The 24,752-nt window shown below is 35.3% G+C and overlaps 5 protein-coding genes across 9 annotated transcripts in view; 2 read left to right on the plus strand and 3 right to left on the minus strand.

Annotated features, from left to right (window-relative positions):
* LOC118269230 (dual oxidase maturation factor 1) overlaps positions 1-12,855 on the plus strand; it is a 49,199-nt gene extending 36,344 nt beyond the window's left edge. For 2 of the 3 annotated variants that reach the window (XM_050698801.1, XM_050698800.1), the window contains exons 2-10: positions 4,304-4,480; positions 5,366-5,423; positions 8,599-8,736; positions 9,017-9,242; positions 9,601-9,812; positions 10,155-10,335; positions 10,728-10,886; positions 11,222-11,335; positions 11,866-12,855. In XM_050698801.1, coding sequence (XP_050554758.1) covers positions 4,316-4,480; positions 5,366-5,423; positions 8,599-8,736; positions 9,017-9,242; positions 9,601-9,812; positions 10,155-10,335; positions 10,728-10,886; positions 11,222-11,335; positions 11,866-11,914 — 1,302 coding nt within the window. In that variant the 5' untranslated portion in view covers positions 4,304-4,315 and the 3' untranslated portion in view covers positions 11,915-12,855. Of the gene's footprint in view, positions 1-4,303; positions 4,481-5,365; positions 5,424-8,598; positions 8,737-9,016; positions 9,243-9,600; positions 9,813-10,154; positions 10,336-10,727; positions 10,887-11,221; positions 11,404-11,865 lie in introns of all 3 variants that reach the window. The other variant, XM_050698811.1, reaches the window with a different exon arrangement.
* An 871-nt stretch (positions 12,856-13,726) lies between these two features.
* On the minus strand, positions 13,727-19,586 carry LOC118268756 (EF-hand domain-containing family member C2). Of its 2 annotated transcripts, XM_035583396.2 has the most exons (16): positions 18,546-18,733; positions 18,300-18,455; positions 18,060-18,210; positions 17,556-17,668; positions 17,385-17,474; positions 17,237-17,313; positions 16,908-17,073; positions 16,598-16,760; positions 16,283-16,466; positions 16,043-16,193; positions 15,581-15,769; positions 15,263-15,408; positions 15,058-15,174; positions 14,597-14,776; positions 14,190-14,331; positions 13,728-13,938 (listed from the first exon to the last, which is right to left on the minus strand). In XM_035583396.2, the coding sequence occupies exons 1-16, from the start codon at positions 18,600-18,602 to the stop codon at positions 13,831-13,833; spliced, it is 2,190 nt and encodes a 729-aa protein (XP_035439289.1). In that variant the 5' UTR covers positions 18,603-18,733; the 3' UTR covers positions 13,728-13,830. The 2 variants fall into 2 exon arrangements, with proteins under 2 accessions (XP_050559277.1, XP_035439289.1); XM_050703320.1 differs by lacking the exons at positions 18,060-18,210; positions 18,300-18,455; positions 18,546-18,733 and adding an exon at positions 19,562-19,586 and having other exon boundaries at positions 13,727-13,938.
* LOC118268767 (vacuolar fusion protein CCZ1 homolog) lies at positions 18,978-22,280 on the plus strand. Of its 2 annotated transcripts, none has more exons than XM_050703330.1 (11): positions 18,978-19,164; positions 19,355-19,452; positions 19,715-19,805; positions 19,930-19,995; positions 20,235-20,360; positions 20,451-20,623; positions 20,705-20,967; positions 21,081-21,262; positions 21,371-21,465; positions 21,612-21,739; positions 22,007-22,280. In XM_050703330.1, exons 1-11 carry the CDS (start codon positions 19,093-19,095, stop codon positions 22,063-22,065), a joined length of 1,353 nt encoding a protein of 450 aa, XP_050559287.1. In that variant the 5' UTR covers positions 18,978-19,092; the 3' UTR covers positions 22,066-22,280. The 2 variants fall into 2 exon arrangements, with proteins under 2 accessions (XP_050559287.1, XP_035439313.2); XM_035583420.2 differs by having other exon boundaries at positions 18,979-19,164; positions 21,371-21,456.
* Positions 22,270-24,048, minus strand: LOC118268760 (protein RFT1 homolog). Its single transcript, XM_035583403.2, has one exon. It carries the CDS (start codon positions 24,046-24,048, stop codon positions 22,372-22,374), a length of 1,677 nt encoding a protein of 558 aa, XP_035439296.1. The 3' UTR covers positions 22,270-22,371.
* Positions 22,270-24,684, minus strand: LOC118268801 (ragulator complex protein LAMTOR4 homolog). Its single transcript, XM_035583472.2, has 3 exons — positions 24,567-24,684; positions 24,350-24,488; positions 22,270-24,227 (listed from the first exon to the last, which is right to left on the minus strand). Exons 2-3 carry the CDS (start codon positions 24,481-24,483, stop codon positions 24,068-24,070), a joined length of 294 nt encoding a protein of 97 aa, XP_035439365.1. The 5' UTR covers positions 24,484-24,488; positions 24,567-24,684; the 3' UTR covers positions 22,270-24,067.
* Between the last annotated feature and the right edge of the window lie 68 nt (positions 24,685-24,752).

The following is a 24,752-nucleotide window of genomic DNA, read 5'->3' on the forward strand; positions in this document are numbered from 1 at the left end:
TATGATTAACATAAAAATGTAGTAGACTTGTGCTAAATTACAGATTATTAACATTCGTCCTCGTTTAGTGAAACAAAGTGCCACAGATAAGTAATACAGTGGAATAATATGGTTCCGCTAACCGTGCATTATTAGTTCATAAAGAAGTTCGGCTTCCGACTGGCCATCGACATAATTTTATTTTTTAATGTTTAGTAATATAACAATAAGGATTTTCCTTCCTGACGGTATAACTCCGGAACGCACGAACCGATTTCCACGGTTTTTTATTCGTTGGAAAGGTCTCGGGCTCCGTGAGGTTTATAGCAAAGAAAATTTAGGAATATTTTTAAAGAGAAACAGACGGGCATTTTATTTAAGTTTTTATGGAAATCGACTTGATTTGGACGAAAGGTTCCTAACTACTAGGATAGCCTAAGTAGATGTTATCCCTAATAAATCTGGAAGCACTATCGCTTGTGAGGTCATGATAGTAAATTAATTCAATAAAATAGTGAAATCTAAAACAATTATGGTAGGACTACTTGAGTCTGTCTTTATGACACTATATTTAATTCCAAGACATGCAAGTAATAGTACAGGTTGTACACGAAGATTATAATAGATGCACTCGCTGTAGGTCAGAGTAAATATTGAATGATCCCTATTTTGGTAGTTCAAAAGTGGATCAACAGAAATTAGTTTCTAAACAAAACTAATACAAGTTATATATTTTGTAGAATACTGCGTGTTTTAGATCTAGTATTTGATTTCTACGACTTAAAAGAATATTGTTTAGTTTATAACATAATTTTACAAAATCAAATAATTTCACGTGTTCACCATTTCGGTACCGTACCTAAACAAACATGCGACAAAGAGGCTGGCACATAGAACCTCAGTCGTAACCAGTTCTCCTCCACGAAGGTTAAATTAGTTCTCTATCTATAAAAAGTGTACCAACCTCATTGGAATACTTCGGACATTTCTTCCGGTAGTTCACCCACTCGCTACCGGTTACTATAGCAGCTGTTATCTTCAGCTCACTTCCGAGTTCCACCACCCCACCTTAATTTATGTCAAGAACTTTATCTCGTTAAAGGTCAACACTTTGTTATTGATCTTTACAACGATTGTATTCAATTTTCATCAAACGCCAATTATTTTTTCGAGAATTTTCCAACAACTACGTTAAGTTCAAGGTCCCGAAGACCTTTGTGGCACAATGACTGGCGTCTGGCTGATTAATAAGTTGTATATTGTTTATACACACATACATACATATATACGCGTATGCTTACAGAGTTACTCGTTTCGTAAATAATTAATGAATATGGACTTGTTTCACCATGTCGTCTTCTTTAGGTTGGGTAGGACATGACATTATCTAGATGTCATTCAACCCAGCTTGCTTGGAATTTCCAACCGGAGCCAAGTGGGAGTGGGCACAATGCTGGATATTTGTCGTTACACAATTTAGGCAAGTTTATATGAGAGGGAAAAATACAAACTATTGATGCAACTACTTAACAAAATGCAGATACATTGCTGCAATGGTTATCTGCATACGAATCACACAATCGTAGTCCTTGCAGCTTTTACTAAACGCGCATTTGCTCCGTATTTCACACTCAGTGGGTTTTGTTACGCAAAGCTTACAATCTCTGGTATCACGAGCATTTATTATTTAATTAGCGACTGAACTGAATGCACCATAAGCCACATGAAGCCGCAACTACATCCGTTTTCCGAAGGCGAAGAGTCGCGGATCGCGGAGGCGTTTCGCAACGCCCTGCGGCGGCGCCCGCGCATTCCGGCCGCGACACGGCGGCGACGAGATACGATACACACTCTTTGCGACACTAGCACCTTGTCTGAATTACAAAAAGGTTTTTTGTAGCTTGCATCTTGATATACAATCCACAAGTATACAATTTCAGTTAGTTAAAGTTATGCCTAAATAAAATTATATAAATTATCCAGATAAACCAATTTTTACCATAGTAATGGTTTGGCTTCAAAATCCCAATTGTATTTGCCTCGCACCTAATAAATGTGCTCATCATCCGTCAGTACCATCCTAGACAGTAAACCTAAAAACAAGTTAGCCACAGTACCTAGTCTACATAAATGGAAGCCAACATTTCGCAAATCTCCTTCGTAACTAAAATGGGAAGTGGTGTTTGTGGTCTACCCAATTTAACGTAACACGCAACGGTGTGTCTACGGCCAGCGATAATTTTATTACCGACCTATTCGACAAAACAGGTTTGTGCATAAAATATATTATTTAAAACCTTGCCCCAGGTTATGCTTACGAGGAGAGGAAGCCGGTTAAATAAACGTCAAAATTCAATAGAAAAAGTACATTTTAAAGCCCCTTTTCACCAATTAGGTGGATTATAATGCCTATGACAAGTACTTTGTGTTATTATACATAAATTCCAAATTAAAGAACCCATCACTCTTTCCAATCCGAAAATCAAAGTTAAATAGTAATAAGATGTTATTTGGCCGCATATTAGCGCGTACTATCTGACATTTTTACCAGCAATACAGCTCCAATTATTCGGGAGAGTTTGTGCATTCAAGTGTACCGTACTATACACCTAAGACTTTAACATTATCCAAATAGCATCACATAGGTCTACTAGCAGAATATTCGTGTCAAGTACGAAACTTGTCTCATTAACATTTTAGAACAGTAGCTCGTGGCTTCTAGCACCGACGCGTAATTTACACCTACCCTTACTCGTCGCACAGTCTGCTGTTCTCGTCATTTACATAGTATAACTAGCTGTGCCTATGTCTTTGTCTGCATTTAATATAATGGAAATTATGTATTACTCAAATTATACCAGACATAACCTCATGCATGTCTCCCATGAGGGAAAGAAGATACAATGGAACGCCAATTGCTACTGCTAATAGTCAAATGATACGTGTAGAAAAAAATCGCAGGTATCATGAAATGCAAGACAACAGACATTAAAATGCCCAATGATACCTAAGAGTTTTTGCAGTAAAAAAAAATGCTAGCTAGTACTTTATTTTCATGGTATACCAAGGCATAATCTACTATCTTTGTACTATTTTTCATAATGCATTCGACTATTTTAGAGTAATGGAGTAACACACACACATTCTTCCTTACAAATATTTAATACTAGCATAAATTCACATTAACATAGGTATGTAGTGTCCATTTAATAGAATACTAATGCGTACGAATCGTCTCTTCATAGTGGTATTCGATTAACCGCTTTGTAAATAATGGTTGGTTATAATTAATTATGTTAATTTGCACAGTCAAATGGACTTATTTTAGGATAGTCTGAGATTATTTATTGCGTGTCCAATTTAATTATAATTTATATTTTGTTTAGTTTAAATAATTTAGGATTCTAAACCCTTCTGTTTGAATATTCATAAGAATAAAATACACACAATTGCAATATTTGTACATTTATTTCACATTTAAATGCCAGTTTGGATATTAAAAAAAAAATACTCTTTATTCTAAAAATTAACTTACTGCAATAATTACTAACGTTTCACATTGAAATTGAGAGGGCATCTCTCATTGCAAATTCGACTTTGAACTAATTTCGAGTGAAACAGCTGAATTTCTGAAACTCTACGTGAGATTTCATCAAATTACCTAGTTAATAAAAATACTCAGCCGGAACAATTTTAGTAACTTTAATATTTACGACGTGTACTTGTAACATAGTTACAAATTTTTGCAAACGATTTATGAAATCAAGGATCATAAAAAATGATGTGTGCAATTTAAGTAAAGCTAATTGCCTTCCTTCTCATTTAACGCATTTTAACCAGGTAATATGTTAGCACAACTCTGTGTGCTCATACTTGTATAATTAATTGCTTCAACTCACTCTCTTACATTATAATGAAGACAATTTATTAATTTAGGGGACCTAATTAAAATTAAGTTTTTATTGCTCAACAATCTGTTTATAAAATTATTTAAATTATTAAGATACTGATGATCATCCCCATAATGTAGATTGTGACTGTATCTTTACAGGCACACCTAATACAATAAATGCAGTACTTATAAAAAAAATAAAATAAACCAAAACTAAATATCTGTATGAACATAAAAATAAACTTAACATTAACGTTATCCTAATACTTACTTATACATGACACAGTACCGAAATAGATGCAAACTGAAAAGCTCGACGACTTCGGTAGTCGCATTCCACCCACAAATCGTTCAGACTACAACAGAAATACCATTACCACATTCCTCATATAAAGCCACAGTACTAAAGTGTTCCATGTTCCCTTGTTCCAGGCTGGGTGAGCGATGAAGGGGTGGTTCGACGCGTTCCGCGAGGAAGGCGGGCCGACCCTGTATGCGTACCACAACCGCACGGCCGTCGCGGCTGATGTGCCTGCGCTTGCGCTGCTCATCGCCGCGCTCACACTCTACATCGCCTTCCTCGCTGTCTTCCCCGGCATCAGGAAAGAGGTTGTACTCTTAATATGTCATAAATACTTTTTTTTTTAAATAGCTTGTCGTTCGCCAGCACTTTAAATTACTTCTGTATGTAATTATCAACTTTATACTTTTGGAATAAAGTTTAAAATTCAATGATCACCCTCACAGTTTAAGATAGCTTAACTTGATGTTAGTCAGTTAGTAAGGTTTCAGTTTGAAAACCTTCCTTACGCTGACTAAGCGGCTTCCCACTTAAACACGTTCTGCCTCCCAGTAAAAGGTGACTAAGTGTTGTCCTACAAGGTTGCATATTGCACTCCAAACTTATGACTAAACGATATTGAATCAACAACAGAAATGCCAGGCTATCTCTTTCCTGATCTCTGACATTGACGACAATTGGTTTCTAATGAATACCTGCATCAGCTAATCTATATTTCTATTATAATAGACTACTACTTTTACTTCCTGTTCCGATCAAATTATTTATTCTATTTTTCATTGTCACAAATTATTAAATATACACTATAAATATAGTATAAACACAACAAGGTAAAAAACGAAGTATAATAAAATTGAGTATCAGAAAGTATAATAGGTATGACATTTTAATTTAAGTTTTGAAAAGCTATTGAAAAGATGCATCGTAACTTAAACATATTAACAGCATCTTGTGTTGTCAGCTACCAAGCACACAAGTTGTAAATAAGGTAAAATTATTATTTGACTATATCTATAAACATTTGTAGACAATGTAATGGCCATTGTTTTGTTTGAAATTACTCGTAACGCAGTATTATCTCCAGCTGATTGTAGTACACAGTGCATTATTTACGAAACGTCTGCTGGGATCACGATAATGACTAGGTATAACTCATAACAGCTACATTAAGACCTATCCATTGTTTGTTACAGAGATTCTCAACGTTCACGATAGTCACACTCAGCCTTTTCGTCGGCACCGTCATTCTAGGTAAGCATTATGGAATATCCAACTTTCCACTTTCTTTGTTCATAATTAGTGAGACGTAACCGTTTGGATTTTTTGCAGAATAACTCTACAATTTTAACACCACTTTAAAAGCGTAAATCATTGCAGCAGACGTAACAGCCTTGGCAACGATTTTAACGACTTAATTACACTCATTTGCCATGAAAATTCTAATGGACATTTAATTAAAATGCAAGTACATTGCTTAAAATAAACAAGAAACGAGATTATTCATTGAATTTGGTATTGAGTTTTATAGGTATTAAGATAAAGCTAATGTTTCGTAAATGTCTACGAAATGGTGGGGAAATATAAATTATCTGTGCGATCTATGGAGACTTGGGTTCTATAGATGACGAAAATAATTGTTGACAGATACTCGACTATAATTGACAAGATGATTGGGATGATTAGGTATATTTCTAAATCAAGTTTTGTGTCAGGTATGTTCTATGCAATTCAGCATATTATGGTCTGCTATTGATGATCGAAGATCCTTGGCACTTACATAATTATTCTACAACTAGCTTTTGCCCGCGACTTCGTTCGCGTGGAATAGTGACTTCCGGCAAATTTTTGGTTTTAACCACATAGTTCCCGATCTCGCGGAATCTCTTCAAAAATGAGATGTAGAAGATATTCCAGGGAACTCTTCAAAAATCAACATAATGAGCTCTGCGTTTGAATTTAATAGATGTATACTCTTAAACTAAAGAAATATTATAATCTTTCCGAACTTAAGATGAAAACTAACTTAAAACTAAAGAAAGCTACGAATTACGAATTTATAACAATTAAAAAAGAAATTATATTACAACCTATCCTCTATGCTATAATAACCAAGCTTAAACTAAATAATTTAAAAGAAACGACTTAAATCTAATCTATCTAATCTAATTAATTAATAAATTAGACTTACAATTTTATTAAAAAAACTAACTACAGTAACTACTAATAATCGATATCAATCAAACTAAACCTACGTTAAATAATTTAACCAGAAAACCAGGAAAACCCAACAAATAAACTTATTAATTGACAAATACAACGAAACCAATTTATTTAGAATATACGAAACAGCAGGACCACTACAGACAATCATACGACTGATAATAATACACTTCTACTACGATAGTACCGAAGCGCTCGGCCGATACCCAACCAAATGAATGTAACGAAACCATAGCGCGATCTATTTCGATCCCAACGCCATCTATCGAGGATAAAGACAACTTGGATTATTTATTTATACTCCGTTCAGGCATTTGTCCTTTCTAAGGTTCTAAACTATATCTGTACCAAATTTCAACCAAATCCGTCAAATAGTTGCGGAGATTAATGGTATAAGCATAGAATAGTGTTCGACGTGATTCTTTAATTTGACATAACTTTTTTATTTATGAACCGATTGACATGAAACAAACACTAAATGTAAATTTAAGCATACCACTAGATAATACGTTTCTTTAGTATATTAACTAACGGAACAACGCGAAAACCTTACAAACACTACTTACTAGAAGCAAAGGCAGTACTTAAAGAGGAAAATCAAGTATATAGAATGGAATCCGACAATACCGACTCTGTTTAGGAAAAGGTTAAATGAATGATGATGAGGAAAAAAAATACCAAGGTAAAGTTATTTGAGGACGCTTCTAGAAGAAGAGATACTGCACGTATCTAAATTTAAATTTCAAAATTATTCCACGGACCCCTTTAAACTTTAATTTAGATTATTACTACCAGCAGCTTCAAGTTTACTTAGAAATTAACATAAATGTAAAATACTTATTATTGAATCGATAATATAATTTATTCGTCAATTAGTGGTTAATTGGAGATGCATATTAATATGGACTACTACTCCTTTGAAGTAAATACCTCTAATCAACTTTTAACTTATTATCATAAGGACGAGATTGAATGACGTGATTCCTCAGGAAAGGAGATGACCTTTAGGCAGAAAATAGTTTAAAAACGAAAAATATTTTACCCCAATAACTAGTTAGTTATTAATAACTTAGAAGGAACGTGTTATTACAGAGCTTTAGTACCATAACCAAATTAAAACTATAGAGATGTGTCTGATTAGTAAAAGATTTTGTAATTTTTTTCGTAACGAATACGCCATTGTTTTGCGGGTGGTCGGGCGAGTGGTGAAACTTGCCTTCTGCCATTGACCGCGATTTTCGTGTGTCAAATGCTGATTTGGTTCCGCACTTCGTGGCTATAGTTCATCTCTATCTACCATGTGATGTAAGATATAAAAGCTCGTATCCGTGAGTCAATTCTATCTAATAACGTAGGCAATATACATATTTGTTTTTGTTCTATTTGCATTTATATAACAATCATTACACATCATCAGTTGAATAATTTTATGAAAGGATGATTTTCTAACTGGGTCATATATGTATACAGTGCTTATCAGTCATCCATCCTCTCCTTCGTCTACAAGAAAGAAATGTATGTTAAACACCGATGACATCAAACAAACTCGTGAAATGTCAGTTCCACTGTTCTGAATCAAGCTCATGCTGGCATTGATTCATTATAAATTCAATACAAGTACTGAGATATTCCGGTTGCGATAATTTTAATAACGGTACAAGGCAAAACAGTGTTGTGTGCTGAGCTTACAAATGGCATTATTCGAACTGAATTGGTCCAAATAATCTCAGCCGGGAAAGGCTATCAGTAAATGTAGTGAATTGATAGCAATCTTAACTACTTCTGCTGTCTAGGATACCATTGTAATAACAGTGTAACTGTGGCGCGTAGGACGATAGATGTGAGATACATACGATAAGAGTCGTTAGAAATTGCAAGCAACTTTACTGCCTCGGGGCTCTATTCACAAACAAAACAGAACAGAACATTAAATTGGTTTATCAAAAATTTTACAGTATAGACCTCCAATATGGAATTGTTTATATTACATAACAATGGACTTGACAATCAGTGACGCGACAGATAACATAATACACTGTTTTTATTACTTAACAGAGATCATTCTGGCGACGACCAGAATTCAATAAGGAATCGACACCTTCTAAAACATCTGAAACAAAGATGTTATTCAACTTTGTTATTCTTCAGCAGTAATTTCAGATATGTATGAAAATGTACGCCATTGTTTTGGTTACGTTGGTTGCAGTATGTAAGCACGGGTCGTCGTGGCACGTGGCCGGCGCCCGCGTGGCTCGTGCGGCGTACCGCGCGTTCTCCGCCGAGCGGCTGGACTGCTGGCTCGCCGTGCATGTGGGGCTGGGACATGTCAACGTTACGCTTACCGGTGAGATTCGTCAACAAGGTATTTTTAACGACTTAGAAATCCCTCTGGGTACGCTCTAACAATATCATATGGGTTTCTACGACGAAATTCTCGAAAAGTTACTTACTTTGAACATCAAGAAGATCACATGTGCAGCTTTATAACGTTCTGTTATAATTTTTTTCTGTTAAGGAGTTCTGGGTATCGTGGGTGGGTATTTCACACTCAGATTACTTGAGGTTTAGGATTAGGTATGTCTTTACCTTACTTACGTACTGATACTGGTCAATAATTATTCCAGCCCTGTCCTGGGGAAACACGAGTGTGGGGGATCCAGGTGTGGACTACAACGAGCAGTTCCGCTGGGAGGAGGCCGGAGCCATCCAGGAGTTCTACCGGGATGGCCTGGCGCGGGGCCTGCCGTTCCCACTGTTGTCAGTAGCAGAACACTTCGCAGTACAGCATGAGGGCTTCGATTGGGGAGCCAAGTACCGTGCTGCAGGGTACACCACATCTACGTTGTTATGGTAAGTGAATAGGAAACTGATATTTATTATTAGAAACAGAAGCGAAATATTGCCTTATTTTATTTATTGTTTTGGGATTCCGAATAGACTATCATGAGCCTCATTCCTAGTTCTATTGCGAGAGATGTGGTGCTTTTTAAATAAAGTGATAAATCATTCAATGACTTCTGGCGAGAGGGAGTGTCAGACTCTTACTGACTAAAAACCACCCCGTTTCTTCTCCTAGCTTTTCGAGCCGGAGCCCCGGTAAACCCGCTAGGTAGTCCGCAGCTCAGAGATGTGGTGCTAGCAGACTAACTGATGAAAGTCTAAACATTTTTTCAAAAGTTCTAAAAAATCCTTATTCATAATATTCCAGGACGGCGATAGCTCTGTGGCTACTGATGAACCTGCTCCTGGTAGTTGTGCCTCGATACGGCGCGTATGCAATGGCCACGCTTGGCGTGACGCTATGTGCCGCGGCCGGCGGCTACTGGGCCTCGCTGCCACATGCACCGCTAGTCGTACGCCTCGACGGAGCCATGCTGTTCTTCTCACTGGGATGGTGCTTTTGGCTTGTGTTAATAGCAGGTGAGTTAAAATTATCCGTAATAAACAATAGTTTACCCCAGTATAAAATTGAAATTGATCGTGTGTATTGCATTCATTATTGTACAGGGCAAATGCCTTTAAATGAAGTAACTATCAATGATAAATCCTATGTCGCTGTACCTTTTTTTTGAGGGAGGAAAATCATCCAATGTCTTACCTTACTGATTAAAAACCATGCTCGTTCCTACTACTGCCTATCATTGTAACCGGAGCCCTGGTAAACCCTCTAGGTAGTCAGCGTGGCCCATAAGTCTTACACCAAGGCGTTAAACGTGTTACCTAACTTCTATCCTTTCTTAAATAAATGATTTTTTATTCCAGGCTGTATCTGTGTGGCTGTGGGTTTAATAATCGCGATCCTGGACCTGATCTGGCCGCATCGGTTCTCGACGGTGCTGGAGGTGGACTACGACACGCCGTACGACAGACACGTGCTGATTGTCGACAGTCGACAGCGAGCCAGGCCGCAGACACAAGCCTCGTTACCTACTAGGATACTTAGGTTGGTTACTTGCACGTAATTTTGACGTAATAAGACTTTATTTATAAACCATAATATTACATCAAGAGCCTGTGACAATCCACAACTCGATCCCAAATTGTACCACTCTTATGTGTTTCATAGCTGAGTGTAAATTAGATAATAAGGTACGATGGGGTTGACGTATCCATTTGGACAAAAACCCCTTAAAATAATAAAGAAAAAAATGTGTTATTAAATAACGTGACCCCGCCCGCGCCGGCCGCGTTACGAGTTGCGCACGAGCATGTACGAGCACATAAGGGTAATCTTTTGCTAATCTTATGACACCCACAACTGTTTCTACGTACACGTCATATTAACTCTTAACCACCACACCACCTTTAAACATCTTAATTTCTCTAAAATTGCAGAAGACTGTCATCAAAGACTCGTGACACCGAAGGGCAGGTCTCAATGTCAGTAGTTAGTGAAAACGAAAGAGGTCGGGACAACCCCGCCTACCAACATGAACATCACAGGAAACCAAACTCACCGTGGAGGTACCCGCTCTTCAGGAGACAGATAGACAGGTACACTAATTCATTATATATATGCAACGTCACGCCTTTTATCCCCGAAGGCAGAAGTGCACATTGCCGCTATAGAATGTACACCCACTTTTTACCATTTGTGTTATAAGTCCCATGTAATACGGGGTGAGCCTATTGCCATAAACTGGCCACAATTCCAGACTCAGAAATTTTCGAAAAACCGAAAAAAGCCCAGTAATGCTTTGCCTGACCCGAGAATGGAACCCAAGACCCCTTTCCGGACGAAGCAGTTGCTAATTCATTATTATAAACAACAATTATAATGAATATGGCAAAATGGTCCTTTAATGAATGGTTTTATGTAAACGTTTCAGAGCGGACTCCGCGTCGAGTCTGGGGTCAAGCATAAACGGTAACAGTTCCGGTATAAAGATGTCGCCACTGGCCACGGGAGCACCCGTGGCGCCACCGTCGATCCCTCCGCATAGGTACATAACGAGTACTTCTCAGTCTTGTCGCTATGTTAAATAAACGCTGCTTGCCTGAATACTGTGAAGTGAGTATTATGTTATGACGATGATGAGTGAGAGGATAGAAAGTGAATCCGTGTTTGCACACACTTATGCTTCTGCGTAGTGAAATATTCTAGGTAGTTATACGGCCGCTGAGGTTGAAATCGATTGGAAGTCAATATTATGATGACGACAATCATAACTAGTTTTAACCTAATAATTATTGACATCCTTGAAACGGAGTTACGCTTGTTGATTCAATAGTAGCTTATAAAACTTTATAGCGAATCTATTCGCTGTTTTAAATGGATTCTTATTGGGGGCCTATGTTCAGCAGTGGACGTCTAGTGACTGATATGATGATGATGATGAATGGATATCAACATTACTGTTTTATAATAAAGTTGAAATTCGACAGATTGGAAAATATTGATTGATTGATCACGTCTGTAAATAATAGACATAGTGATTGTACAGCAAATTAAATAATATTTGTTGTTTTCCAGGTACCGACCTCAAATACCAGCGGCAGAGCGAGTGAAGGACATGTGGTGATTAGTGTAATAATAGCATAATTTAATTACACTCAAATAATAATAGGTGTTGGCGGTACGTCATCTAAAGTTACTGATCTCTGAGGACCTTCATACATGGTGAATAGACAAGCCCACGAGTTAAAACATATAGTGATGTAGATATAAGAATCCGTAGAAACTACACAAATAAAATCAAATAATTTAAGTACCATATATTAAGATGGCCGCTTATGTGAAAATATTCAAGTGTTTTCACCTTATCAAAAATTTCCTAAGATGACAATACTGATGTTAAAAGAAAATTGTAAATATGTAAATTATAGTTAGGTCTAAATTATGTATTAAATCCGTCCAGTGTCATAAATGAAATGCCTAGGAAATAATGCTGTACCTCTTGTAAGATATGAATAAAATATTATGACTGCATCGACACAAGTAAATGCTTTGTGCCATGTAATAAAACAAGAGACAAGAAGTATTAAATAAGTAAATTTTAATAAGGGCGAAAATTAAATGTATTAAAAAGTATTGGAACAACGTAGATAGCATTTGACATTGTTTTTTTTTAATCTGACAAAAGTGTGAATGTTGATGTTAACGACATATCAATAAAATTAAAATGACATCGAATCGATAGAAGATAATTCGATAATCTATAACTAGACCGAAGTCATTTAGTTATACGTGTAATTGTAAGTTATTTATTTCTTATTTCCAGTTGTGGTTGTTGTGTGAATGTTGTGAGTAGCCATTGGGAGTAACAATCACAATTATAACTGTCTACGTCACATTAGTCCTAACTACTTACATCACGGATCATTTTCAATGTTGTGAAGATATGTTTGCAACAGTGAATGTGTATTGTACCTTCGTATTTTAATTGTAACTATAGTGAGAATAGAATGAATGATTTAAATAATATTTATTGTGATCGAAAAAATAAACGAATTCGAAACTTTACCTGTGTTATGTTTATTAAAAATATTACCCACCCATCACCCAGTGGCACCCACTTTTTCCCAGTTAGGGTGCTATTCCACCAAAGATGCGCTATGTAGGTTTGCTACAAAGAAGTTATAGCTAAGCTGTGAAACTATGTGACCGTTTCCACTTATCGATAAATAATAGGGCAGCCGTTAGTTTCCACTAGTGCTATGCTATGTGTACCAATTAATAAGATTGGTGGAAGTCAAACGCATCCACAGCAACGTGGTGGAAAAGCCCCCTTATGATGCTTTTTCATACCAACTAACGGAACTGTTGAAAAATAAATCGACAAAGTATAACTAATAAAAGACAAATTTAATCACTCTAAAATAATACCATAATCACATCAGACACATTACAAAATTGATAAACAACAAATATTGATTACATTAAAAATACAATTAATAAACTAATATTCGAGTCTTAAAACCTTAAATAGATGTATTCAAAGCAAAAAATTACTATCAATTAAATAAATACAATTCCACAAATCTTGTGTGTTAACTCCTGATAAATATAACCGAAAGATAACCATAATTGATTCGGTATTTTTGATTTATCCTGTGGACGATGATTTTAGAGATTGTGGAACTTTTTTTCTAGTAGTTCTAAGAGAAAGAATAAGAGAGTATATGGTAGGTAAAGGTGAGCGTCCACAGGCCCGCATCGAACTCATCCCACGCAACGTATTTTAGTTTATCTTGTATAGAAACTCACGTATTTTAGTTTATTGTCTAACGTATTTTAGTTTATCTTGTATAGAAACTCATGCAACTGCGTCCACTGATCCAAATCGTAAGGACCGCTCGTCGGCAAAGCCTAATGCGTACCGAATACCGATGATGTCTTACGGAATGCGTACGATGCGGGCCTATGGACGCTTACCTTAATAATTTTAATTTGTGGTTACTTTTAATTTTATTTACTTTTCGTACTATGTTTTCTTTTCTAAGATTGTTCTTTGACGAGATGCTCGAGGTTCAACTGACAAAGGAAGGCACTCCAGTTGACATAACCGCTTTTAATCTCCATCTCCGATTCACCCCACAGTTTACACTGAAAAATTAAAACATAATATTATTACGGTAATTATGTGAAGAAAATATGACGCACCTAACACGACATATTTGTAGTTCTATTTTTACATACAATTTATTAAAATTTTCTTCACCACTGAATATATGTCAATTTTATCTTCAGCAATATCTGCTCTGTTTTTATATATATTGTAGGTAATTCTAAAGATTACCACGTTCATACAAATTGTTAAACTTTGATATAGATACAAAAGTAAAGTTTCCCGTTACCTCAGTGTCCTTCACGGGTGGAGCATGACGTACAACCTTCTCGTAATCGGCTTCCGTGAGATTGAACACTGGCCGAGTCTTGAAGTCCAGGAAGTCCATCATGTCTTCGTAATGGATATTGCACTTCTCATCTTTTAACAAACTGTAAAGCATTGTTCTATTAAAGTTATCAAGTTTCAAACAAAATTAATGTGCCATACAAATTCACTACCGTATCTTTAACCGTCATTTTAACTTAAGCTTTGACTTTGACATTGACCTTACTATATATTACATGGAAAAGAAAACACCAGAATAAACTCCAGACATACAAGTAATGTCTACTTTGTCATATAGGCAGTGGATGAGAACAGGCTGATGATGATGATAATATAGGTAATACATACATTTATAATATTTTTACTTACACTGACAACATACATTCCATGAGATCGTTACTCATTGGTAGTCGGTGAGCACGTAGAAGTTGTCGCAAGCGATCTTGGGATAGAACACCAGAACCAGTCTCGTCAGCGTGCATCAGACCTTCACGGAGACGATCCCGGTCATCCCATAAGCCGCGTGTCAGGTCCGAGAAAACTAGTGACCTGGATATCAACAACGCTTTACAATTCCCCGAAGAAGTAAAGAACAAAGATCTTGTGTAACTGATCACATGTAACTGAATAATAACCCAAAACGGGAGTTCAAACTAAAACAAAGACTTGGCAATTGCAATCATGAATCAAACAAGGATAGGTATCTATAGGTATTGGCATTGGATACATAAAACATCAAAACCACAATCCAGTCCCCAATATCAAGTTCTCCTTTAAAGTTATTAAAATTTATTTGTTACGCACGCGGCTAATACTAATCAGCAACATACCTGACCATTTCTCTACGAGGAAGTTTGTCCTTGCCGGGATCTCCGCGGAAGAATCTAATCAGAGTCAAAAACTCATGCTCTGTCATCTTCTCGCACATTATTTCTTTCAATGCTTGTCTACAAAACACAGGCATTTTTTATTAAAATACAGGCCGAACAATTTACATTTTATCTTAACAACCATTTGTCATTTGGATCGACTTACTTGAAACATCTAACAGACATGAGATCCTTTTTATCCGGTTCTACAGCTTCCATATATTTTGCTACAAAGTTCTTGTATCCATTTTCTTGAGAAGCCAGCGTGCGGCGGATTTTGTCCATTATCAGCGCTATATTTGCCATCGGGTACTATAAACCACATTATAAATTAATAAAGTTGTTCAATACGAACAAATTGATACTTATAGATATTTAAAAAAAGATAGAGTCTAAAGTCGAATCTAACACATATTCAGGATGCCTATAAAAAACTGTGCAAAGACAAAAAGTCCGAAATAAGAACCAAACTTCTTCGTCTCACCTGTTCAGCATTCAACTCCATATATCGCAGAGCATATTCATCAGCAGCAATGAGTCGGAATCGGTGCTTGTTGACAACCAACTCGTTGCCAACCCACATGTCTTTATCCGTGTACGCTGGGGGCTCTTTAGGCACAAAGAAATTCACGTCTGGCAGATACATTTTGTTGCGCCGGAAAAATTTACCACCCTGTCGAAAAAATGTTAGCAATCAATTAGTCCTGCCATAAAACTCGCGTAGCAAATTTAGAATTAGCGCGTAACCGTGACGTAGAACACGCGTAGCTGTGGCGTAGAACTCGGATAGCAGTGGCGTAGAACTCTCGTAGCAGTGGCGTAGATCCTTTGCTGACGTTACAATCGTAATAATATGAGTCTCATTATTTTTCTCTAGATTTCTAGACACTGTCCAGTATCTATTTACGCTAAAAATATTGATTATAATAACAAAATCTTATCTTACCAAGAAACCTGAATTGCGCTCGCCTAATTCAAAAACGCCAATAGTATCATCACAGAGAAAATATGTAACGATGAAATAGCGTCGAGTATCGTCAGGGTTGTCAGTAATCAGACGAGCAGAGAAACGTAGGGTGTGCGAATCGAAACCAGCTCTGCAGTAGCAAAAAATAATCAGCGTTATTAATTACGATTAGAAGGTACGTACATAATTATATAGATGTATTTTTAAACAGTATATTACCTATCTTTATTAAGAAATTTTATAAAGTCCCTATGTATCGCTTTAGGTTCCACAGTGCGACAGTTTTCTGCGGAATCATCGTAGCTGCCGTAGCCATTCCAAGGAGGTAGTTGACGATCCGCCATATTGGAACTGATACATTCCTTACTATCGTCTTTAGGAATTGGTAGTTTGGTGAATGTATCTGAAAATAAGTTTTAGTGTAGGGATTATAGTTTATTGCCTTACTCTTTTACCACTGAATTATTTATTTGTTTCAAAGTTAAACAACATTTTTATATGAGATCAAAAAACATTATGTTCATATTAACTTACCGAATCCATATGTGACGCGATAATATTCCTTCGTATATGGATCACAGTCAGTAAGCACAACTTTGCGACCAAAGACATTCAGAACAGCACCAATACTCAAATCGGCTGGAGAATACGATGCTACTAGGGGACCGCCCGTCATTTCTATTTTAGACGGTATTTTCTAGAATATAATAAAAGCATACATAGTTTGCCTATGTATTCACCAACCACTACAAAATTTCTTAGTAAGTATATCTAGGTAATTACAACAAATAGTAAGTAAAACTTATATAAACTGAATAAATAACGAAGATAACATTTAACTTACGCGAGGCAAACGCATTCTTTTCAAAAACATGGGACCGGGCTCCGTGCCGGAATTTGGTGCTACTGTTTCTTTGATCTCAATGGTATCGTCGGCTAGAAAATAATGTATCTCCAAATGGTGCAATGTTCCGAATTCGGAATCACGGTCATCCCAGTAACCGTAGAATCTGAAAAATAATACTATGAAGTTAAGGTAACAAGGCAAAGCAAGGCAACACATTACGGACGAACAAACATTTCATCAATAGCACTACTATTTTTTAACTATAACAAGCCTACATTCTTCTAAACTTTAAAGAAACTTAGACATTTGGACATAAAATACTTTACCTCAAAACTTGTCGATCAAAATCAAGAAACTGTTTGAATGGCCAGTGTTTTGCAGGCTTCCTGTTGTCAACCGTTCTCTAAAACATTAATTTAATTTATAACCGAACATATTACATACATATTACTTCTATACATACTATATACTTACTTCTACAGCATCCGGATACGGTATAGGATCTGGTACGTTGATGCCAAGGCGATTCAAGAACACCCGCGTAAAGTTGTCACAGTTTACGATCTACGGGAGAATTCATTGTTGATTAATAGGTACAAGATGGTTGAAACACACAAAGTTCCACAAGATAAAGGTAGTACATACCTTAAACACTTTTCCAAAGAATGTAACTTCCAATCCGATGTTCAGATCCAATACGTCGTAATATAAATCGTAACTGAACGGAAGACGTATTCTTTGGCGACTAATCATTGTTCCTATACAGACAAATTGGCAGTTGGATCAAATTGTTTTAAATCAACTTAATTATTTCGAAAATGCAAGTGTCGAATGAAGTGTCTCGGGTTCAATTCCCGGCTTGACAAAATTAACTTAATGTCTAACAGCTTGAATCTGACTGAACTGTACCTAGGTACTAGTAAATAAAAAAATATGCTTTATCTCTATTAAGAGATTTATTCATTTTAACGTAAAAGGAGTGTGACCTTTATTCAATGAACAGAGGTAGCTATAGTATAGTGCTAGAGGGCACGATGTTCATTAGCGGCAAGGTAGGTAGAAGACTAGGAAAGTAAAGGGTAAGACTATTTATCAATTTGCAAATTCAAGAATTTTATTTATGAATTTGTGAAGGACTCAAATTCCCACCTTGTGTCAGTCCACTATTTTCAGTCTTCGGCTCCATCACCTTAATCGTACCATCCTCAAGATAAAATAAGATGACCACCTTCCGAAGTATATTAGAGCCTGTACGGTATTCTTGCAATGTTTGTTGGAAGAAAGCTTGGAATCGCAGGATCTAAGTAAAAAGGCAAATTATTCGATACCTAACTAATTTATTTATTTGCGGACTTCATTGTAACTACAACATTTAGTATCAAGACTTACATGCTTATCATACATGATCCATGTTGGAAGGTCTGGAGCTTGTTTCCGGCAGTATAATGATGGAACCCTGTTCACCCCTTCTTGTTTATCAATCAACATGTTCACATTACCGATAGTTGTAAAAATTGGACGAACCCCGAAACTCTTTTTCCCTATCTGTAACAGAAAATTATAGACATTTATGTGAAGAATTATCATTATTCCTTGTAATGTAATGGTATAATAAGAAAAGTATAATTCACTTACCATAGGATTTGTGCCATAACCCGGCAAAAGCGGTAACCTTGGATTACGAATCGACATGATTCTAGTTTAAAGTAGATCTCAAAGCTTAATTGAAAATGATTTTAACGTATTTACAAAAACTAGGTACATATGCTTCAAAATCAAAATATTTTTCAAATCATTAAACAAGTAACGATACTATAGCAACGCCTGATGTACTGGTGAGTGTGTGTTCATGTAGAAATGTACCCAAAACACCCACGAGTACACCAACACTATCCTGTTTATGACATGTTCTTATTAAATTAACCACAATATTCAGTGCTGGGTTATTATAATTATTTATGCATAATTAAAATATTTAATAAAACTTGGTAAATGGTACCAAATCTTTGCAAACGGATAAATAAAACGTGAAAAATTATTATCTGTACACTTGACAGTCAATGAAATGTCAAAAATAATGACTGAAAGAAGATTGTCATTTCTGTTAACCAAGTCAATATTTATTTTGGATTAAAAATACAATTTGCTTTTTATTTAATAAAGAAATTACAAACTCGTCACAATGATTGATGTTAAAGCTAAAATTAGTTCGTTTTTTATTTTTAACTCCAGTTTTGGACCACGGGAAGGCGAAGTATGTATTAAATTTTAAAGAAACTGTTTCTTTTATTTTGCATTTATTATGTAGCTTACTATTTGTTCAAAATAAATTTTGGGTGGTTTTTATCCACCCGAAATGCATATGATCACATCAACCTTACCAAATGACTCAATAGATAGATATTTAAAAAATAAAACATTTATGGGTTTAATTTCATTTCCAGGAGCTACAAAGGATATTATACTTTTACCCTAGTCAGACCAGTGCTGATTCACAGAAAATGCAAGTCGGATTATGTGAAGCGGTTATTAAATTCATGTCGTAAGTACTACTTTCTTTGATAACTTCCTAAATAATTGGATTAAAATTATAAGGAACTCAATTTGTAAAGTATGGGTATATAATACAGCAGATAACAAACAATATACACCTTGTGTCAGTCCACTATTTTCAGTCTTCGGTTCCATCACCTTAATTGTACCATCCTCAAGATAAAATAAGGTGACCACCTCCCGAAGTAAATGAAAGCCTGTACAGTATTCTTACAATGTAATCTTCTAATCAAGCAAAATTCATTTTGCAGGACATTCTCACAGAAGCCATGTGAAGCTTTACGGACACAGACAAAAAAATACATTTTCTATCAACCAGAAAAAGGATATTGGATGGTTCTGGTAATCATATAAATTAGATTTATTTACAAATAACATAAACAACCTTATTTTTATAAAACAAACCCCTCTTTTTACTTTGTAAAGAATGTAATGATGTTATACAATAATTAATGTCCATTTTCAGGTTGTCAGAATTCCATACACAACAAAAGCGATGTCAGCTATTGGAGAGAGTAAGGGAACTGACTTTGTAAGTAACATACCAAGATAGTACACCTATTCCCCACTCCCACTGTTCACCAATAAACCTTATATTGTCTTGTTTGTACATTGAATTTGTTTGTTCATTGTGCCTAACAAACATTTGATTTTAGATTTGATCCTCAGTCTGGGTAAAGACCCCGTAGTAGTAGTCTAAAGTCTAGAATCACCTCTCCTAATATAAAACTGTAAATAACTAGTATTGATGTATTCTCTTACATGTTACAGGTAATCCCATCTGTGATGTTTGATCTACTAAAGTCATCATATAAAATGTTCAGAATGTTCAGAGGATTGTTCAAAAACTTTTCTATAGAAGAAATATATTCAGTTTGTGACCAGTTCTTTACACCGGTAATTTACCTATTTGTTATAATAATTGAATTTATGATATTATTACATGTTTATTTATAGGTATTTATATCAAAATGATGTCTTTTCCAGTATATATTATCTAGAAATATATCCAATGATGTGGCAGACGTCATCCAGGGCATCAACTATCTGCCTCTGGACAAGAACTCATTCTTCAAAGTTTTATGCTTCATTGACTTATTAGAACTCAATTATCCACAATTCAAATGTATTTCATTTATCTACAATGAACAACTTATTTGGTAAGTTCCAAATATGCATTTTATATCAACCAACTTAATTGTATAAGGTCAGCTTAAATATTATTCTCCATTTATTTGCAGGAACGGGTTAGATACAGATGACATGTTAACCTTATACCAATATTTGGTACAGTCATTACTACCAAAAGAAGTGGAAAAGGAAATCCATGGAGGTGCTGTGGCTGCTGCCCAGAGACATGGTCGATTCATCTATCCTCCTGAAGGGAACCAGGAAGAGAAACTAATGAAAGTTTATTTGAAGCGAGAAGAGGATTCGGAGGCAAAGCAGTATTATTTAGTTGTTTACAGAACTATGAGCGCCACTATCTGTTTGACTGTTGATGGTTGGTATTTTATAAAATAACAATTTCTGTGATACAAAATCTTATTAAATTATTCAAAATGTAGATATGACATTGAAAACTCCACAAATTGAGGCCCTCTTTCTTGTTTACAGTAAATGTGGAAGTACAGCCAGAGATGTTGAGATCGTTAGACGCATTTATTGGACCCCAGTTGTCAACGATAGCCTCGACTATTGGTGAACAGTGCACAATACATGCACTCCAAACAGCACAGCTTTTATCAGAACACAAGTTTGTGTACTTCAATAGGCTGAATCTCGCATTTAAAACTTCCGTAAGTAATGTCACCTTATTGAATTAAGTAATTTTATTATTGATTATAATCACAAAATCCTTGTGATTTTGTACAAGTAAATAGCAATAAACATTATTTCTTTTACAGCCGTCTGTGACCAAACTGCACCCTTCTACTGCTGTAAAGCCTGAAGTCCTAAGTATTATAGCAGATATACACACTGATAAGAAAAGGTATGTACAGTATGTTTATTTTTCAATGAGGTTTTTTTCTACAAAGTTGCATTTGTGTGTGAATTAACACAAATATATAGGACTTAGTACATCACTATCGCCAATCGAAAGCTTTTTTAATTAATGCTTAATTCATATTTTTCTTTATCTGTTAGCCTTGGAAACTATGGAGAAATTATCATCAAAACCCCAGATGAATATTGGATTACAGGAAAGTCTTCTAATGACAGAGAATTTTATGTAATTATCCAAGAAAAAAATGCTAATCTCAAAGAAATAGCAGGTATGTCGTTTAATATTATAATCTAACAATATGATTGCTTTGAAAACGAATTAAGTGTAAAGTAAATTCTTACTGAATTACCAGGATAATTACTTATTCTGGCTAAAATAATACTAAAATAGGGTTAAAATAAGTGTTTTCCAATTAACGTCTTGTCCTAATTAATTGAAAATTTCATAAATCATCAAGGAATGTTTATATTATATCAACACATAGGCTGTCTTTTCCCAAATTGCATTGTTTAACCAGTTATATTTTTGTTCACAGATGAAGTAAGGCGGATATGTGAAACCCAAATGAAAGGCATATTTTTTTATCCAATGTAAATATCATAATTGTAAACCAATACTGAATGAATCATTCCTTATCTGTATTGTCTGGCAACAGCACAGGACATGAGTTTATATAAAACAAATGGATAATATTCCATGATGATAAAATTTCCTATTTTAATTTGTAAATCAATAGAGTTCAAATTAATATTTCATTATATCATTTATTGTTGTACTGTTAAAATAAAACAAACATGGTGTTATTATAACATGTCTATAATTATTTCGTAAATATTATTTATGTTACATTTAACACTTGGTAATGAATACTCATTATTATAACTTAACAGTAATTGAATGCTAATCAAGAGAAACTTTGTCTTCTTTTTTCCAAAACTTCTTGTACACTCTAATAATAAGGTCTCTATTTTCATATGCCCAAGCTAGCAGAACAAAAAGTAATGATACAGCTCCAATAGATATATGGAGTATTATAGAATCGCGAGATATTTTATTTTCTGACAATTTACAAACACATCCTGCTATGAATAAAGTCAACAAAAAGAATTTACCAACATAGAGACCTTCTAATGGCTTATAATCTGTACCTTTGTATTTGTTACTGATAAAATGAATACTATGAACTATCCTAGCAAACATATTAATACAATTTGATATAATAAAACCTACTGGTCCGAAGACATAAGTTAAAACATATGACAATAAAAGAAAACTTATCGAAAATAGTACCATCAAATAATTATAGCTGTTTAACTGTGTGCTTGTCATTGTAGCAAATGCGTAACATTCAGTAACTCCATTTATTGCTAACAAAACTATAGCCAAACAATGGCTTCTAAGTAACTGAACTGGCAAGCCACTTGCAACAAATGACTCTCCTCCGTACAACAACAGTAGTGTTCTAGCATAACTTTGTCCAAATACTAAGACAATTAAACCAATAGAACTGACAGTTTTACATACTTGTGACAATACTGTGCATGATTCTTGAATTTTATTTTGATCTTGCTTTTGAAGAGGCAACTCTCTGCTCACCATTTGGGTGAAATAGAAGTAGCTGCTGTCTTCAATAGGTCTGAAAACAAACCTTGCTGCCAGACTGCCCAAGTTGTTAACTACATCATAAGTGGCCTGCTCACTGAAGGTCATCACAGGACTCACTGACATCACATATTTCTCTCCTTCTGTTAACAGTTGTTTAACAACACCCTGCTTAGCAAAACTAAGTGTCAGTGTACTTAACTTCTTACTAAACATTGCATTTACTGATCCACTGTATTTTGGTAAGAAGTCTAAGATTGATGTAAATTGAAAATCGTCCATATTATCATAGAGCCTGTGCAAAACTGCTTCAGGTACTAATTTACTTTTTAAAGCTCCTTTTCCATACAGTGGTTTATTTTTGATGTACCAATAGAAGAATATGTAGTAACTAACTACTATAGCTCCAATGCTGCCTACTTGTGCCACAGAAAATGCAATGAGAGCAAGGGACCTGTCATATATAACAATGGACAAGAATAATAAGGTTCTTACAAAGATATGCAAAGTATCAAGAGCAACTTTTAATTTGATGAAACAGAAAAGTTGTGCCACTAAGGCAACATTAGCAGAACACAACTCTAACACACATGATAAGGCCACACTCCAACAACCAAATGTATATTGGAAGGCATGTTCAGGGTGGCCCAGTGGTAACCAGTTCAGCCAAATATATACAAAGACAATGGACAGAACACAACTTACAGGTACAGAAAGCCAAATCTGATTAATAAGTTGCCTCCAGCTAAACTCGTCTTTTTGTCCAAGGCATGCTCTATTGAATGGTTCCCGACTGAGAAATAGTATAGTACTCTCCAAGAGCAGTAGCCTTACATTCATAATACCAAGAACTTCATGTCCAACATTCCTAATGACCCATGCATTTATCACAAATGTTACACATCTAAATAGAATTTGAAATATAATATTAAATGATGCATTCTCAAGGCTACTCATTAACAAGTTTCGTCCCATGGTGATTTATTTGTTCTTCTCAGACATTAATTGCATTTCCTTCACTTAAACTTGGTTGTATACTGCGTTTCACAACGTAAATCTTCTTATTCGACAAACAAATCACAAACCAATGGTCATCATAAGTTATAGATATCTTCTTAAACTGCTCATTTGGTCCAAATGCTACTGGATCGACCCTAAAACATTTACAAGTAAATTTATTTAAAGCAGTAGACAATTAAAACACGTAATCATGACAACATGTTGATGCTGATTCATTATGGTTTAATCGCACGTACGTGTTTAAAAATTTACTTACTTATTCGATAAGGAAATGAGATCAGTAATAATTGTAGCAACGCGTTCGTCGTTTTCCAATTCACCGCCAGATTCAAGGACAGCCCCGTCCTCTGTTAAAACCAAGTAACCAATCTGATCAGGAATCTTTTCCATTATAACTGCAATATCAATACAATTTTATAACACAACAAAATATAACAAAAGATGACTTGAAAATGTTTTATTTCTGAATTTACCTCATATGTCTCGATGACAGACTACCGTTTTGGCTGTCATTTTGTTATTGACATTGACATTCAATCAGACATTTTGTGTGGAGTTGCTATTATTTTATAATTTAGCCAAAGACAAAAGAGACACCAAGAGGCGCTAAACGTAAAACAAGTGATAATAAATAATTAAGTACTGTTTTGTAATAATTT

This window comes from Spodoptera frugiperda, chromosome 2, assembly GCF_023101765.2.
Source record: "Spodoptera frugiperda isolate SF20-4 chromosome 2, AGI-APGP_CSIRO_Sfru_2.0, whole genome shotgun sequence".
NCBI classification, from domain to species: domain Eukaryota; kingdom Metazoa; phylum Arthropoda; class Insecta; order Lepidoptera; family Noctuidae; genus Spodoptera; species Spodoptera frugiperda.

Coding starts and splice junctions, on each gene's coding strand:
- LOC118268756 (XM_035583396.2), bottom strand. CDS start 18,602: ATGTCGATTCGTAATCCAAGGTTACCGCTTTTGCCGGGTTATGGCACA. Junction 16,761..16,907: donor AAAGAATGCGTTTGCCTCGC/GTAAGTTAAATG, acceptor ATTATATTCTAG/AAAATACCGTCTAAAATAGA. Junction 15,770..16,042: donor AGCGCAATTCAGGTTTCTTG/GTAAGATAAGAT, acceptor TTTTTTCGACAG/GGTGGTAAATTTTTCCGGCG.
- LOC118268767 (XM_050703330.1), top strand. CDS start 19,093: ATGATTGATGTTAAAGCTAAAATTAGTTCGTTTTTTATTTTTAACTCC. Junction 20,624..20,704: donor TACAATGAACAACTTATTTG/GTAAGTTCCAAA, acceptor ATTTATTTGCAG/GAACGGGTTAGATACAGATG. Junction 21,740..22,006: donor TAATCTCAAAGAAATAGCAG/GTATGTCGTTTA, acceptor TTTTGTTCACAG/ATGAAGTAAGGCGGATATGT.
- LOC118268760 (XM_035583403.2), bottom strand. CDS start 24,048: ATGGGACGAAACTTGTTAATGAGTAGCCTTGAGAATGCATCATTTAAT.
- LOC118268801 (XM_035583472.2), bottom strand. CDS start 24,483: ATGGAAAAGATTCCTGATCAGATTGGTTACTTGGTTTTAACAGAGGAC. Junction 24,228..24,349: donor CTCATTTCCTTATCGAATAA/GTAAGTAAATTT, acceptor TAAATGTTTTAG/GGTCGATCCAGTAGCATTTG.